Source organism: Neovison vison, chromosome 5 (genome assembly GCF_020171115.1).
Source record: "Neovison vison isolate M4711 chromosome 5, ASM_NN_V1, whole genome shotgun sequence".
In the NCBI taxonomy this organism is placed as follows: domain Eukaryota; kingdom Metazoa; phylum Chordata; class Mammalia; order Carnivora; family Mustelidae; genus Neogale; species Neogale vison.
In genome coordinates, this window is record NC_058095.1 from 114,326,920 (window position 1) to 114,343,224 (window position 16,305).

General features: G+C 43.0%; 1 protein-coding gene across 5 annotated transcripts in view; it reads right to left on the reverse strand.

Moving 5' to 3' along the window:
• NAA16 (N-alpha-acetyltransferase 16, NatA auxiliary subunit) overlaps positions 1-9,117 on the reverse strand; it is a 68,368-nt gene extending 59,251 nt beyond the window's left edge. For 2 of the 5 annotated variants that reach the window (XM_044249822.1, XM_044249818.1), the window contains exons 1-4: positions 8,869-9,117; positions 3,496-3,580; positions 2,019-2,123; positions 512-669 (exon numbers count right to left, since the gene is read on the reverse strand). In XM_044249822.1, coding sequence (XP_044105757.1) covers positions 512-669; positions 2,019-2,123; positions 3,496-3,580; positions 8,869-8,922 — 402 coding nt within the window. In that variant the 5' untranslated portion in view covers positions 8,923-9,117. Of the gene's footprint in view, positions 1-511; positions 670-2,018; positions 2,124-2,739; positions 2,901-3,312; positions 3,338-3,495; positions 3,581-8,868 lie in introns of those variants that run through there. The other 3 variants (XM_044249819.1, XM_044249820.1, XM_044249821.1) reach the window with 3 other exon arrangements.
• Positions 9,118-16,305: the final 7,188 nt, after the last annotated feature.

Below are 16,305 nucleotides of genomic sequence, written 5' to 3' on the forward strand. Positions count from 1 at the left end.
GTTCTTTTTACCAAATCTGTAAATGTCAAGCCCACAAAGAATCTAGTACAGTATTTACACATAGGAGATAATCTAGTTTTTAAAAAAGCATTAAATGAACACACAGTTTCCCTGTTTTTTAATGATCAAGGATGCATTTTTTTAAAGATTTTATTTATTTATTTGACAGACAGAGATCACAAGTAGGCAGAGAAGCAGGCAGAGAGAGAGGAGGGAAGCAGGCTCCCTGCTGAGCAGAGAGCCCAAAGCGGGGCTGGATCCCAGGACCCTGGGATCATGACCTGAGCTGAAGGCAGAGGCTTTAACCCACTGAGCCACCCAGGCACCCCCAAGGATGCATTTCTTAAAACTATTATTGGGGAAGAAGGTCTCAGGTGACTTTCCCCTTCTACTCCAGACTATAATGAACAATCAAATCTACATAATTTCAGCCTATGCTCACCTCATTCTGAACGTCCTCATTTTAAAATTATGCCTATTGTAAAAACAACACTTAAGACTAAGTACTTACTCGATAGCCTTCAAGGTCCCTCATTTGGATCTGCAACAGGGAGAGATCCCTCAAAATTTGCAGATTATCTTTATCTAATTTGAGGGCATTTCGATAACACTTAATAGCTTCATCATACTTCTTATCAGAACGCTGCAAGAGTCCATACACATGCCAACCTACTAAGTTAAGGAAATAGAGACATTCAAGGCCACTAGAATATATTATACTACATAGCTAACATAAAGCTTACCTTAATGACATGTTATGTTGTCTGGGACTTACTTCAGAATAATCTGGGGTCAGAGAAAGGGGGACAGCAAGGGGGTGGTAAAAGATGAAACCAGATTAGCCCTGACTTACAGCTGTTATATGAAGTTCAGTGACGGGCACATGGAGAAGTGGGTGCATCATTCTACGCTCTCTACATACATATGTTTGGAATTTTCTGTTGTGTTTACATAACCTCAGAAAATTCTTGGAAAAATTCTTCACACTCCCTACCCTTCACCCCCTCACTTTCCCACCCCAGCACCTCAATCACTTATTCTTCATTTCTATTTATACAAAAATTATAATTATCTCTTCAAACTAGTTTATATTCAATCAATTCTAAAACATGTAATCATCAGTTAATTTACTAGTGATACTAAAAAGCACAAAGATTAAGTTTTTATCTATTGTAAATTAAGGTCTCAGCATTATCTTGGAGCCAAAAAAACTATCATATTTACATGCCCTCTCTCCTCTTTCTGGGGTAAACGCTGAGATAAATCCGTATTTAGTATTCCAAGAGAATCCTAAGCCAAATATGTGAAAACACTATCTAGACTATTGATGTTCAATACTGGCCAACAGCTAGATGAATAAAATGTAAAAAATTAAGATAAGGGCAACATGTGAAAAGACGGCAAACAAGCATACAGATAGGCAAAACGGAAATGGAAATCAATTCCGATGACCTATCTTCGAAAAAGTATTTTTGTTTTCTCACAAACTGAGTCACCAGTCAATGAAAAAAAAATGGTTAAGTATCTAGTAGAGTAACAGCTATGTCCCTGTGCACCAGAAACCCCACTAAAGAACCAATTATCATATCTGCTTTAAAACGGGTTTCTTTTTCCTGAATTTTTCTGGTATACAACAAAGTTTAAGGAACTTAAATTCACTATACAAGTAATTCATCTGGAAGGACAGGAAAGTTATCGGTTTATGGATATGTGAGGAAAAAAATGGGTTTCAAGTCGCAGATCAGTTACTTTTCCCTCACACAAAGCGGAGCTGAAGTAAAAAAGTGCAAGAATTCTCTTTCAACTACTGCAATAAATAAACAAGGGGTAGGGAACAGAAGAAACTACTACAAAATGTTGATAATTATGGAAGCTGAGTAATGGTACACAGTGTTCATTAAATTTTCTCTTCTATACAAAATTTTCCATAGTAAAGGTCTGTTTTTTTCCTGAATTAGAAAAACCTACTAAGTGGAAAACAAATGAAATAATAAATTTCAATTATTGCAAAAGGATACAGACATGGCTCTTGACATCATTACGAAGTCCTTTACGAACAAATTCATACGCTTCTTCTTTTTTTCCTAAACAGTTCAATGTCAATCCTTTCATAGCCAAAGTCTCTGAAAGATATTTTTTAACCTCTGTTTACACACGAAAATTTCAAATTACTCTCTTAGCACTATTTTTTTTTAAGCTCTTACTACTATTTTAATATATCTGCCAATGCTTGTCCTATTTGTCTTTTTAATCACATAGTTAAAACTTCTGTCCAAACACAGAAAGTAAAACTATATTTAAGTATTTATTAAAGCGTAGCCTGGGTCCTTTTCTGAAATCCCTGAGGCTGGGACTGAGTTCCTCAAATACCTTCTGCCCTTTATAAGACTATACAGAGGGTCTGAGATGATTCAGCTGAAAAAACATAATACGGTGGGCCCCCAAGTTCTGCTGTGTTAAACCTATGGCAGTAGCTCCAGAGCTTTCATCCAAGGTCAATTCTAATCATCCTCCAATTTACATCCCACAAAAACAATCTACCTTAGCAAAAAGATGCACACAATGTAAAAGTCAGCTTATTTAATATTGGAAAACACACTTTATTTTTGGCAGTAAGTTTATTACAACTAACTCTGGTTAGGCTAATTAACATCAGTTTGCATTCCAAGAGTGTAACACTGAACTGAGGGAGTGGTAACCCAAAAATATATTTAAGGCAGCTAATGAAAGATGGCTTACAGTGAAATAATTCTCTGAATATGTCCACAAGAATGAGACAAAAACAATGGTTTTCAAATGATCTCTGTGGACTTTGGTTCTCAGAACATGGTGATCCAGCAGTTCAGGCCCCTAGAAACATCTTCATTTATCTGTTTTCACACAGTGAACTTCCGTACAAGCTGCCATGTGGATAAGAGTTCCGCAGAGGGAAAAAATGAAAATAAACCTTACGTTTCTCCAGCTTTACGAACCAAAGACTTCTTTCCATTTCCTTCAAAGAATGTTTTAAATGTTAGTTGAAAGCTGAGCAAGATCAGTCTACTTTCCAGATAAGATGGTCTCCAGAATTACCCATGTCTAACATTCAGAGACCCTAACTGGCAGTGCTCCACTGGAGGACAGCAACTAGCATGTCTGATCTTATCTGTCCTTCAAACAAGCACCGGTCACCAGTGAAAAGGGATGAGACAACCAAATATAGACCGAGTAACACCAGTGCTAGAAAACAGCTCAAGATAAACAATCCAATGGTAAATCGATAGTACCTAATTTATTTATAAAGGTCAGCAAATATGTAAGAATGACATTTACCAGAGAATAAAATACATGTGACTGTATCTTCATACTACTTCTATTCTGCAAATGTTGTCTTCATTTCATACATAAGAAATCAAAGCATAAACTTAAGTTCTACCCAAAGTAATAGATGAAATGAGATCTCTAAAAGTACTGTAATATACTCCGATAAGCAGTCTCTCACAGATGAGACAATACCTCCATGTTCAGCAAATTTTGGATTCGAAAGAATCATCTTGCAAAACTTGAGGCCATTTTTGTACTGCTTCTGTTCATAGCATTTCTGTAAAGAAATATGAACAAAAATTATTTAATAAAATGAATATATAGGGTGCAACTTTTTTTTGCATTGTATAAATTCTAAATTCAAGATCCAAAATTAGATCTAAAACATATGTGATGGGAAGGTGTTATATCAATTTTTATCACTTATAACATGACGTGTATTTTCATTACCTACTTCTTGCCAAGTTGTTCTAGTATGAGTATTTTCATGTTTATAGGAAAAAAGGGAAAAAACCCACTTAACAAATAGGAAATTTAATTGTCAGCCAGTATTGCTACAACTTTTTAAAATTCAAAATCAAAAATTAAGTGATAACAACATAGAAAAACACTAAAAACTGCACTATGTTTTTGCTACTTCAAGAATGAAACCAAGGTGTATATATATACACACACACACACACACACATACACACACATACACACACAGCAACTACTACATATCCAGATAAACCCTGTTATCTATCTCATAGGTATCCCTCAAGGTAGGTGTCGTCATCTCCTCCCTACAGATGTAGAAAGTGAAATTTAAGAGTTCATAAAATGTGTTTATAAATAGCTCAGCCTACTTGCAAACTCAGGTCTGATTCCAAAAACCCTATCTTTCCACACTAGTTTAATACAAGTATGAGCAACACCTTTCTTCCTAAACACCACCAGCCAGGCTAAGTAATCAGCACCTGCCCACCACAGCCATTGGTCACAAGAACATCTCATCATCTTCCACCTACCCTCCCACTTACGTTGACGTGGGTTTTCTTTCTAGTACTCAACATGCCAAGTTTGTGCTCACATCAGGGCCTCGGCACACGTGTTCCTTCTACTTGAAATGTTCTCCCCCAGATCTTCTTACCAGCAGAATCTCCCGTGTCACCTGCCTGACCACTCTATCCAGTACTGCCAGCCTCCCACCCCGACACACATATTCTCTATCACATCACTCCATTTTCTGCACAGCACTATCATTCTCCGAAATTCATATCTGATTACTTATTCAGTGTCTATGTTCCTCACCATACTGTAAGAACTCCATGAGAACAGAGATGAGCTCTATTGTAAACATTGCTGCATCCTCAGGGTCTACACAAATTAGGACTGCTCAAAAAAATAGTCTCCTAGGTTCACAGCAAAACAGTACCAACAAAGAAGGAGGAAGTGGTTAATCTTTGCAGCAGGGGTGGGATGGGGAGGGGAGAATTAGAAAAGGGTTCATAGAAAAAAATGTTTAGGGGCACCTGGGTGGCTCCGTGGTTAAGTCTCTGCCTTCAGCTCAGTTCATGATCCCAGGGTCCAGGGACCAAGCCATGCATGGGGATCCCTGCTCAGCAGAAGGCCTGCTTCTCCCTCTCCCACTCTCCCCCCTGCCCCGCTGCTTGTGTTCTCTCTCTGTCCAAAAAAAAAAAAAAAAAAGAAAGGGCTTCTTGGTTGCATCTAAGGAAGGGAGCCTAGTAGGTGGGAGACAACAATGGGAGAGAAACCTGAATTCCAAACCATCTGAATATATTACCTATTTCTAAAATATTTAAGATAAAAATAAATGGGGGCGCCTGGGTGGCTCAGTGGGTTAAAGCCTCTGCCTTCGGCTCGGGTCATGATCCCAGGGTTCTGGGATCAAGCCCCACATCGGGCTCTCTGCTCGGCGGGGAGCCTGCTTCCTCCTCTCTCTCTCTGCTTGCCTACTTGTGATTTCTGTCTGTCAAATAAATAAGTAAAATCTTAAATTAAAAAAAAAAAAAGGTAAAAATAAATGGGCACCTGGATGGCTTAGTCAGTTAAGCATCTGCCTTCAGCTCAGGTTATAACCTCATGGTCCTGCTCCCTAGTCAATAAGGAGTCTGCTTGTCCCTCTCCCTCTGCACCTTCCCCATCCCTTGCTTGTACACTCTCTCTCTTTTGCTCACCTTCTCTCAAATAAAATCTTTAAAAATAAAATTAAAAATTAAAAATAGTGTTGACTACAGGAGTTCATCTGACAAATGACAAGAAGAAAAACAGAAGCAGAAGGAACCACTGGCAAACAGTAAAAGAAGAGAAATATAGTTTCTTTCTGACTTACCAAGTGATCTAGAAATACTAGTAATCATACTACCAATAACAGTGAATAATACTTTTTAGAAGCATTTACTAGAGTCAGGCATCAGTCACTTAATCCTCATTTAAATCCCAGGAAAGCCTATGAAATACAGGATATTGCCATTTCAGATGGAGACAGTGAGGCACACAGTTACTGAGTTTACAGAGCTAGTGTCAGAGCCATAATTCAAATCATGTTGTCTGTCCCTAACATCCAAGCACACAGGTTAAAGAAAAGTGTTAAGTTATACTAAGTACAAAAGATAGATTCTACTTTCAACTTTGTTACTTACCAGACAGAGAACCTTAGACACTTAGTCACTTACCACTCCCTGGTTTGGTTGTTTCATTCTCAAAAGAAAGCACAGAGCAACTCCAAAATTCAAAAAACCTAAAGCTAATGGCCAGTTTGGGGAATAAGACAGGCATGCACAAGCCCATAACATGTAATAAGCTAGCTACTAAATTTGTATGGATGTGTTTAAGTACATTCATAATTCATTTTTGAAAAATCTGCTGTTGGGGGAGCGCCTGGGTGGCTCAGTCAGTTAAGAATCTGCCTTCAGGGAGCCTGGGTGGCTCAGTGGGTTAAGCCGCTGCCTTCAGCTCAGGTCATGATCTCAGGGTCCTGGGATCGAGTCCCGCATCGGGCTCTCTGCTCAGCAGGGAGCCTGCTTCTCTCTCTCTCTCTCTCTCTCTCTGCCTGCCTCTCCGTCTACTTGTGATTTCTCTCTGTCAAATAAATAAATAAAATCTTATTAAAAAAAAAAAAAAGAATCTGCCTTCAGGGGGCGCCTGGGTGGCTCAGTGGGTTAAGCCGCTGCCTTCGGCTCAGGTCATGATCTCGGGGTCCTGGGATTGAGTCCTGCATTGGGCTCTCTGCTCAGCGGGGAGCCTGCTTCCCTCTCTCTCTCTGCCTGCCTCTCCATCTACTTGTGATTTCTCTCTGTCAAATAAATACATAAAATCTTTAAAAAAAAAAAAAAAAAAGAATCTGCCTTCAGCTCAGGTCATGATCTCAGGGTTCTGGGATGGAGCCCTGCATCTTGGGATCCCTGTTCATCTCCCCCACAACCCTTCAATTCCCCTCACTCATGCACAGGAGAGAGCAAGCTCTCTCAAGTAAAATAAAATAAAATTTTTACTGTTGGTGGCAGAGCACTTTGGTCCACCAACCAAACTTGAAAAATAATTTTAATGAAGAGGCTCTGTCAGGGAATTATGGTAGCAAAATTCTACCCACATTTGTTGCAACTGTGAGATGCTAGGATCATGCACTTTTGCAGCACCCTCCTAAATTCATGTACCCTTATGATAAACATTACATAACCAGAGAAAAACGTATTTAGCATTTCCCAATTTATGTAGGGATAAAGTTAACTCAGCAGCAGCCGTAAATTTCTGTAACTAGAGTATAATAAATCATGTAATTGTTTTTTAAATAATCTACCGATAACATGATTTAAATTAGAAAATACCCAAATAGAGTGAAAAATAAGTTTTCTGTCATCCTTTAGGGATAATGCCAAATGTACTTAAATCCAACCAACAACTTACAGATGAGCCTGAAAGGGGCAAAAAGTTCACTTCTCCAAACCCACCCTGTGAAAAAAGAGAGGTATGGAAAAAACAAAACTAAAATAACAAAAAAAAAAACAAAAAACGGGCGCCTGGGTGGCTCAGTGGGTCAAAGTCTCTGCCTTCGGCTCAGGTCATGGTCTCAGGGTCCTGGGATCGAGCCCCGCATCGGGTTCTCTGCTCAGCAGGGAGCCTGCTTCCCTCTCTCTCTCTGCCTGTCTCTCTGCCTGCTTGTGATCTCCTTCTGTCAAATAAATAAAATCTTTAAAAAAAAATTATATATACACACACACACACACACACACACACAGCCCAATGAAGCAATCTGCCACAATGCTTTAATTTGAAATTTTTGTGTTTTACATTTGTCTCTCATTATTTGCTCAACACTAAGTATCACATAAAATTAAACTTAAAATGTTATTGTGATTTCTCTCTGTCAAATAAATACATAAAATCCTTAAAAAAAAAAAAAAAAAGAATCTGCCTTCAGCTTAGGTCATGATCTCAGGGTTCTGAGATGGAGCCCTGCATTTTGGGCTGCATCTACTGTGTATCTTTTTAACATTTTGAAGAAGCATAAAGTTTCTACTGGCTTGAAACAGAAGAGCTGCTATGAATTCCTACCTACCATTGATAATACTTAAAACTATTCTAAACTTAGTTATTTTATTTATAGTAAAGGTAAGCATATAGTCATATAACCAACACAAGCTCTAAATAATGAATTCCCGCTTATACTCAGATGAAATGACGCCCTAGAAAATACACTATGTACAACAGCAGTTTAAAATCCACAGTCTCCATGTGTGCTGAGAAAAGTGAAGGCATGTCGCCCCTCCTCCTGGAAGAACGAAACCTAGAAAGCGAGGGAAGGCACGGGGGACAGTGGCACGAAACCTACAGAAAACTCTTCAGGCCGGCATTGGTCATCTCTACGAGGTCGTTACTCGGGTTTCTGCTTGGAGACAAAGTAAAGGCGCCCCTGCAGAGTGAAATCAGCCAGCCCGCTCGACTTTGCCGAGTCCGGGCCTGAACGAGCTCGAAGCGACCCAAGAGCCATCTGCGTTCGACTTTGTAACTTGGAAAAGCAGTTCAAGTCGCTTATTCGCTCCCTAAAGAGGGTAAGTACCGTACACCAGAAGCATGCAAACTCTGGCGAAGGGAGGCTCGGCTTCTCCGGGTTTGCTTTTCCCATCCCCGGTGTAAGCCGGAGCCCCACTCCGCCCTAGGATCGCCCCATCTTCAGCAGGTACAGGCGTGCTCTGTGCAATGGGTTAAGCACGAAGCAGTGAGTGAACACCCGGCCGAGGGGAAAGCAACACACGGGAGTTCGGGGGAAGGAGGGGTGCAGAGGTCGCGAGTCCGCCGCAGGGGGCCGCGGAGGCCCCGGGGGCCACCTCCCGGGCCCACGCGCCCAGGCCCAGAGGGACTGCGGAGAGCGGCGGGGGCGCGGCGAGCGGCAGCAGGGGACGAAGCGCGCGGAGCAGCGGCCAGCCAAGGCGGGCAGTCAGGTCGCCGCGGCGCGGAGATAAACAAAGAACAGAGCCCGGGGCCAGCCCAGCGCGCGCAGGCGCCGCCGCCAGACCGCTCGCCGCTTCGGGCCGGGTCGGGAGCGCGGCCTCGGCCACTCACCAGGATGCGCTTGAAAAGGTTGCTCTCCTTGGGCGGCAGCTGCACGTTCGGCATCGCGGCCGGCGGGGAGGACCGGCACCCGGGCGCCGCGTTTCGCGGGGGCGGGCCGCTGCGAAGAGTCGGGCGGCGGGCGATGGGTCAGTTCATGACCTGGAGTGGGGGCCGGGCAGGCCGCTGGGCAGGGCTCGCGATGGAAAGGGAAGGAGACCTGGACCGGACCGTGTCGACTCCCGCCGTGCGGCCCGCCGAGCGGCCGCGGCTCCCGCGCGCAGCAAGATGGCAGCCGGGGCCCGTCCCCTCGAGCGGGGCGGTGTGCGCCTGCGCCAGGCGCCTCGCGGCCGGAGACGGCGGGGGACTCCGGACGGCTGGGGGCGCGGTGAGCGCAGGGCTAGGTCGCTTCGGCCACTGGCGCCCCGGCGCCCCGGCGCCCCGCGTAGGTCACTGCCAGTGCCGTGCCCTGATTGCTGGGCTTGCGGGCCACCGGAATGTAAGTCAGGCCTTTTTGATTTCTCTGCACTCGGGAACTTAAGCGGTGCTGGCTCCGAGTAAACTCTCCGTTCAGGACGAACTTGTTTTCCTTCCTAGACTTTGAGAGAAGCCTTCTCTTTTCGGTGACTACCCAAAACACATACATGCCCAGCGTAGGTGAGGTCCTTGGACGGGCCTTGAAATGGTCTAACGGGAAAGCATGTTTGAAATGTTAGGGGAAAAAACATACTGGCAGCAGCTTAGAACACCTGACCTTGGCGGTGAAAACTATGGTGGTTTCATGGGGACCACTGAGTCTCCAAGTCTACCTACCCTTTCTCCTCAGAAGGTTCCCCTTCATACAAGCCATATAATAGCATGGCTTAATAAGCCAATAATAATGAGAGAAACAATAGTCAAACCCAGGATCTTCCAATTCTGGGACACTGTCATACCTAAAAAGCAGCCTGGTGATAGAAATGTGTGTCTCGAAAGACACGCATATACATCGATGGCAAGCATAGCCGTGCATATAAGATAGGTATATTATCAAGAAATATGTAAATATTAGGTGCATAAACTTATTTATGCATATTCCGGATCTTCATTTGTGCCTGTTTGTGTGACTGCTAAGCAGTTGAGGCGCAATTGCACCGAATGGGCTGTAATCCGAGCTGGGGTGGGGCTTCCTTGAATTTCTCTCTAGCCTGAGTTTGTTTGGAGATGGAAGACCCCTATCACAAGGGTCTTTTAAAATAGTGAAGAGCTGGCTCAGTTGGTGGACGGTATAGCTCTTGATATCCCGGTTGTGAGTTAGAGCCCCACATTGGATGCAGAGATTACATAATAATAAATATATATGTATGTATATTTAAATTAGAAAAATAAAATAGAGACAGGACTGTTATTAAAAGGGGGTTAGGTTCAGAGGGACCTAAGTGTTCTGGACAGATCCTAGGCTCCTCAAGCGACTAGAGAGGAATTGGCAAGGAGAGCTTCATGGGAATTTAGCTGAGCTGTACCTGAACTGGTTGGTGGTAGTCTTCTACACAGTGGAGCAGGACAGAGGGTGTTCTCAGCACTCTTATACCCAACCACTTCCATAGTCCTTACCCACTGTTTGCTCAGCATGCTTTACTGAATCCTGATAATTCTTTGGCTCCCAATTTATCTACATTCTCAGGAGCAAAGGGTTAATTGTGGCAAGAGCTGAAGACCCAGTACTCTGGTCAGGCCATCCTTTTACTCTCACCGGACATGGGCTTTTCTGGAATGTACCTCATTCAGCCGGCTCAAGCTATTCGGCCACACCTCGAGGCCGATTTCAAAAGGCCAAGTTGAAAAGAAAAAAAAAAAAGTGGAAAAAAGCATTGTGCCAACTGTAAATATTTTGGAGGCACATAATGTTTATCTTTTATGAAAGTTTCCATGGGCATAGTACAGCCTGACTCATTACAAATCACTAACTGTCCCCATTCTCTGTGGTAGCTGCTGGATCTTCACCATGGCCTCACCCCTAAATCAGGCACCCCTCACTGGTTCTTCATTTGCATTCAGCAGCTTCCCACCCATTGCCAACTTCTCTTCCCATAGCCTCTCCAGCATCTCCCAGCAGTGCAAAGGAAACCTGCAATCCCAAACACGGAGAAGTGAGTAGTTATGAACCCTCATATTTAATATTTTCTTCATCTGCCTTACACGCACCATAGCATGTGATACACACATACCTATATTGTCTACATTTAGGGTGGGAGTGAGGGGAGAGGTGAATACTTGAAAAGAATGCCAATAGTGGGCACCTGGGTGGTTCAATCCATTAAGTGTCTGACTCTTGATTTTGGCTCAGGTTATGATCTCAGGGTGGTGAGATCGAGCCCTGCATCGGGCTCCATGCTCAATAGGGAGTCAGCTTGGGTATCTCTCTCCCTCTCCCTCTACCCCTCCCTACTGTGCACTCACACTCTCTCAAATAAGGAAATCTTTAAAGAAAAAAAAAAAAAGAATGCTAATAGCATTGCTGGTTGTTGTCAGCATAAGTCTTAGAGTGTGTAAAGGATATAATGCATGCACAGTCAGAAAACCTGCATTAGCCAGTGGTTATAATTTTATTAGTAACTTCCTGTTTAGTCTGGAGCAAATCTTATTTCTACCTTTCAACAGAAAATGAGGTTATAATAACATTATTATAATCTTTCACAGCAAGGTTGTGTGAATATAATGCTTTATCATTTCTAAGCCCACAGGGGGGAAAAGAAAAAAAGCACACGCATTGTAAATCTGAGTTTGCTGACTCTCAGGAAGAATGCTGAAGCCCGGCTAGGACCATCATTGGCCTCCACCAGATGTCGCTTCCTGGTGCTTCAGACAGGTTGTACCTTCTTCAGAATTATGCACACGGTACATTAATAGCAACAACATCTATGAAGACCTTTTTGCATATGATATGTGCCAGTGATTCTCTTGCTAAGCTTAGTAGACCCAAGGGAAAAATAATCTAGAAAAGAATGTCCTCCACCCCATATGCAGAGCATGTCTTACAGAACTAGCTGACATGGTTAGCTGCTAGTCCTACAACCAATGGAACCATGTAATTAAAGGCTGATGGGAAAAGATCTCATCAGGTTGCGTAGTGCATTATACCCTCAATTCCCTAATGTGTCTACTCTTGTCTTCCTTCCTTGCTCTTGTTTTGGAGAAAGCAAGCGTACTTCATTCCTCCCTGGAACTCTTTTTTTTTTTTTTTTTTAAGATTTTATTTGTTTATTTAACAGAGATCACAAGCAGGCAGAGAGGCAGGCAGGAGGTGGGGGTGGGAAGCAGGCTCCCCACCAAGCAGAGAGCCCAATGTGGGGCTGGATCCCAGGACCCTGAGATCATGACCCAAGTGGAAGGCAGAGGCTTTAACCCACCACCTGAGCCATCCAGGGCCCCCTGGAACTCTTGATCCCATTGCCCTTGGTGTTTCCTAAACTTTTATTCATCAGTTGCTCCCCACAATGTTTGCATATTCTGCCTCCATATATAGCCTGTATTCTAATGGGAGGAGACAGACAGAAAACACAACTATCAACAAGATCCTCCCAGACTGGGAAGTCCTAGGGAGGGAATAAAGCAAGGTCCTGTGAGGGCAGAGGGGATTGAGGGAAGGACTACTTTAAACCAAGTACTCAGGGATGATCTTTGGGATGGGGCGGTGATAACATGTGAACAGACCTAAAGAATGGGAAGTGAGTTAACAAGGAAAAAGCTGGGACAGCATATTCTAGCTGAAGGGAACCTCAGGCAAGTGCCCTAATACAGGCGCAAGATGAACATGGTCAAGGCCTAAAAGGGACAGGTAAGAACTTCAGTTTCAAGGAGGTGACTGGAGGGTGGTGTGTGAGATGAAAAGCAGTTCAGTTGAAAATGTAGACCAGCTTATAAGGGGATGGCCATCTCAGGCAATGCGGTTTGGTTTGGTCCTAAGTTCAGCAGGAAGCCATTGAAGCACTGTAAGCAGGAAAGTGGCATGATCTGATTTTTTTAAAAGATCACTCTTTGGGCACCTGGGTGGTATAGTCAGTTAAGTGTCTGACGCTTGGTTTCTGCTCATGCCATGATATCAGTGTCAAGAGATACAGCCCAATTTCCAGCTCTGTGCTCAGCATGGAGTCTTCTTGAGATTCTCTCTCTCCCTCTTTCTCTACCCCTTCCTCCCACCCCCACCCCCTGGCTCATACACACATGTTCTTTCTCAAATAACATCTTTAAAAAAATTAATAAATAAATTTATTTAAAAATTTTTTAATTTTTAAATTAAAATGTTACTTTAAAAAATATTATTTAAAAAAATAAAATAAATAAAAGGGTGACTGAACGGCTCAGTCCATACATGCAACTCTTGATCTTCGGGTCATGAGTTCAAGCCCCAAATTGGGCACAAAACCTACTTAAACCCACACACAATTAAAAAGTCATTCTGGAGGTAACTGGCTGGCTCAGTCATTAGGTGTCTGCCTTCAGCCCAGGTCATGATGCCAGGGTCCTGGGATCGAGCCTCACATCGGGCTGCCTGTTCAGCAGAGAGCCTGCTTCTCCCTCTTCAGTCCCCCTGCTTGTATTCCCTCTCTCGCTGTTTCTCTCTGTCAAATAAAAAAAATAAAATATTAAAAACAAATAGAAAGTCATTCTGACTACTTATGGGAAATGGACAAGAAAAATAATGATGTTTGTTCTGGCTAAGTGGTAACTCTTATTTGCTCTTTAAGATTTGGTTTCTGGGGTGCCTGGGTGGGTCAGAGAAGAATCCTGGGTTTTCTCTTCTTCCCAGTTACTCTGCTGGTCCTCCATCAACTCTTCTTCCTTCTCTTTAATGTTGGTTGTCTAGACAACACTGTTTTCTTTTTCAACATCAGCAATAAAATGGGTTCATTGAGCACTTGCTACTCACCAGCAAAACCAGCAGAATTAATAAATCCTCCCACTCCCATAGCTTCTATTATTAGCACCAAGCTGATCTGAAATCTGCCTCTAGCTTCAGGCCTTCTTTTGATGGCCTGGCCTTTATTCCCACTTGTTTGTCAAAGAGCTCCATCTAAGGCCTGCCAAGGATTTTCCATTTGGACGTAAAGAAAAAACTTAACCTTCCCATCAAACCAGTCCAAGTCCTGACTTCCCTATTTTTGTTGATGGTCGTACTCCTGTAGTTAAAATTCTCTGATCACCTCTGACTCTTCTTCATTAATCCCCACACCCAGTTGTCTCGTCATTAGGTGCTAGATCTGTCACGTTTCTTCCTTTCCTTCCCTGCTTTCCAGTCCCTCTCCACCTTAGAACTAAATACTGCAAAAACCTCGTAACCAGTGCCTCACTTTCAGTATCTTCTCTCCATTTCATTTTGCACGTTGCTTGTAGGTGTGTCGCTATGTTGTTTCTACCCAAAAACCTAAACGGGTCCATCAGTTTATCAAAACTTTCAGTGGCTCCTATGGTCTAGAACTAGTCTATTCCCAGATTTTTCTTTGCTCCTACAATTACCTTATGTAGGAGGGGAACCAATGGCTATAACCGGTCCAGTATTTTCTAAACTCCATACTCTTGCTCAACCTGATAACTAGATACTGTTTTTTCACTGCCTGATTTCTTTTTTAAATCCTTCATCTCAAATGTCATGACTTTCATAAAATCTTTCCAAGTCTTTCCAGTGGATCTGATCTCGCTTTTCCATGAATTTATGTAGCACTTTGTCCTTCTTTCATGCTTTTGTCTTACTATTTTATGTTTTATAAATTATAAGTTGTCTGAAGGCAATTGTCACCTTTGCTGCACTTTTGTATCGCATTAAGAAGTTTCAAAAGGTGGGGGGCGCCTGGGTGGCTCAGTGGGTTAAAGCCTCTGCCTTCGGCTCCGGTCATGATCCCAGGGTTCTGGGATCGAGCCCCGCGTCGGGCTCTCTGCTTGGTGGGGAGCCTGCTTCCTCCTCTCTCTCTGCCTGCCTCTCTGCCTACTTGTGATCTCTGTCTGTTAAATAAATAAAATCTTTAAAAAAAAAAAAAAAGAAGTTTCAAAAGGTGGTGCCTGGGTGGCTCAGTTGTTAAGCATCCGCGTTCAGCACAAGGCCCCAGGGTTCTGGGATCTAGCTGAGCCCCGCATTGTGGGCTCCCTGCTAAGCAGGAAGTCTGCTTCTCCCTCTCCTACTCCCCCTGCTTGTGTTCCCTCTCTCACTGTGTCTCTCTCTGTCAAGTAAATAAATAAAATCTTAAAAAAAAGTTTTCACCTCTTAAAAAAAAAAAAAAGACGTTTCAAAAGCTGATGCCTGAGTCCTACCTCCAGACATAATGACTCAGTTAGGGTGGGGTGGCGGTTGGGTTTTTAAAAAATCTTTCCAGATGATCGTAATGTACAACCAGAGTTGAGAACCACTGCTTCAAGGCATGCTGTCCTAACCCAGGTTTAAACATGCCTCCCATGCATCTTGAGGTTAAATTTAGGTAAGGCACAAAAACAAGCAAAAAACCCTCATCACAAATTCAATTCGGAACCCTAGGTAGAAGCCACAAATTATGGATAGGCCCACAAATAGTTAGATGTGGTCTAGAACTGGCATCATTTAAAGTCTCAGGATCAAATCAGAAACATTAGGCTCAAAACCATCATCAGGGGCGCCTGGGTGGCTCAGTGGGTTAAGCCTCTGCCTTCGGCTCAGGTCATGATCTCAGGGTTCTGGAATAGAGTCCTGCATCGGGCTCTCTGCTTGGCAGGGAGCCTGCTTCCTCCCCTCTCTCTCTGCCTACTTGTGATCTCTCTCTATCAAATAAACAAATAAAAAAATCTTTAAAAAAAAAATCATCAGATTTACACCCCGCTAGGCATCTCACTTCTGCTGTATGCATGTTTGTTTGGCTCTCTGCTTTATCTGCAAACTCCTTTTCCTCCTGTTCTCTGTGCCATACTTTCCACTGGGCTTCATCCTCAACCCTTTGCTGAACACTCTCTTCCTCCTTGTTTGAATGCTACCCAACCCTTCTCCTAGGACCTTGTCTCTCATTTTGCATCTTCCTGTCCTAATATACCCTAGGTGTTGGTGGGGGAGAATCAGCATTTTTTCCCATCCCACTGCCTCTCCCAAATCATAAAACTTCACCTATATTTATTTTGAGTTATACTCACCAACTCTATTATTCTCTTTTCCTTTTCATTTGGTCAGTTTCCTTCAATTATTCATTTGCCAACTGACATTACTTTCAACTTCACTCATAATATCGATCTACTGTGATTCTAATATCCATGTGGATGATTCAAAATTCTAGCCTTTGGGGGTACCTGGGTGGCTCAGTCTCTCCCTCTGCCCCTGCTCATGTTCTTTCTCTCTCTTGCATACTCTCTCAAATAAATAAATAAATAAATAATATTTTTAAAAGATTTATTTATTTATTTGCCAGACAGAGATCACAAGTAGGCAGAGAGAGAGAGGGAAGCAGGCTCCCTGCT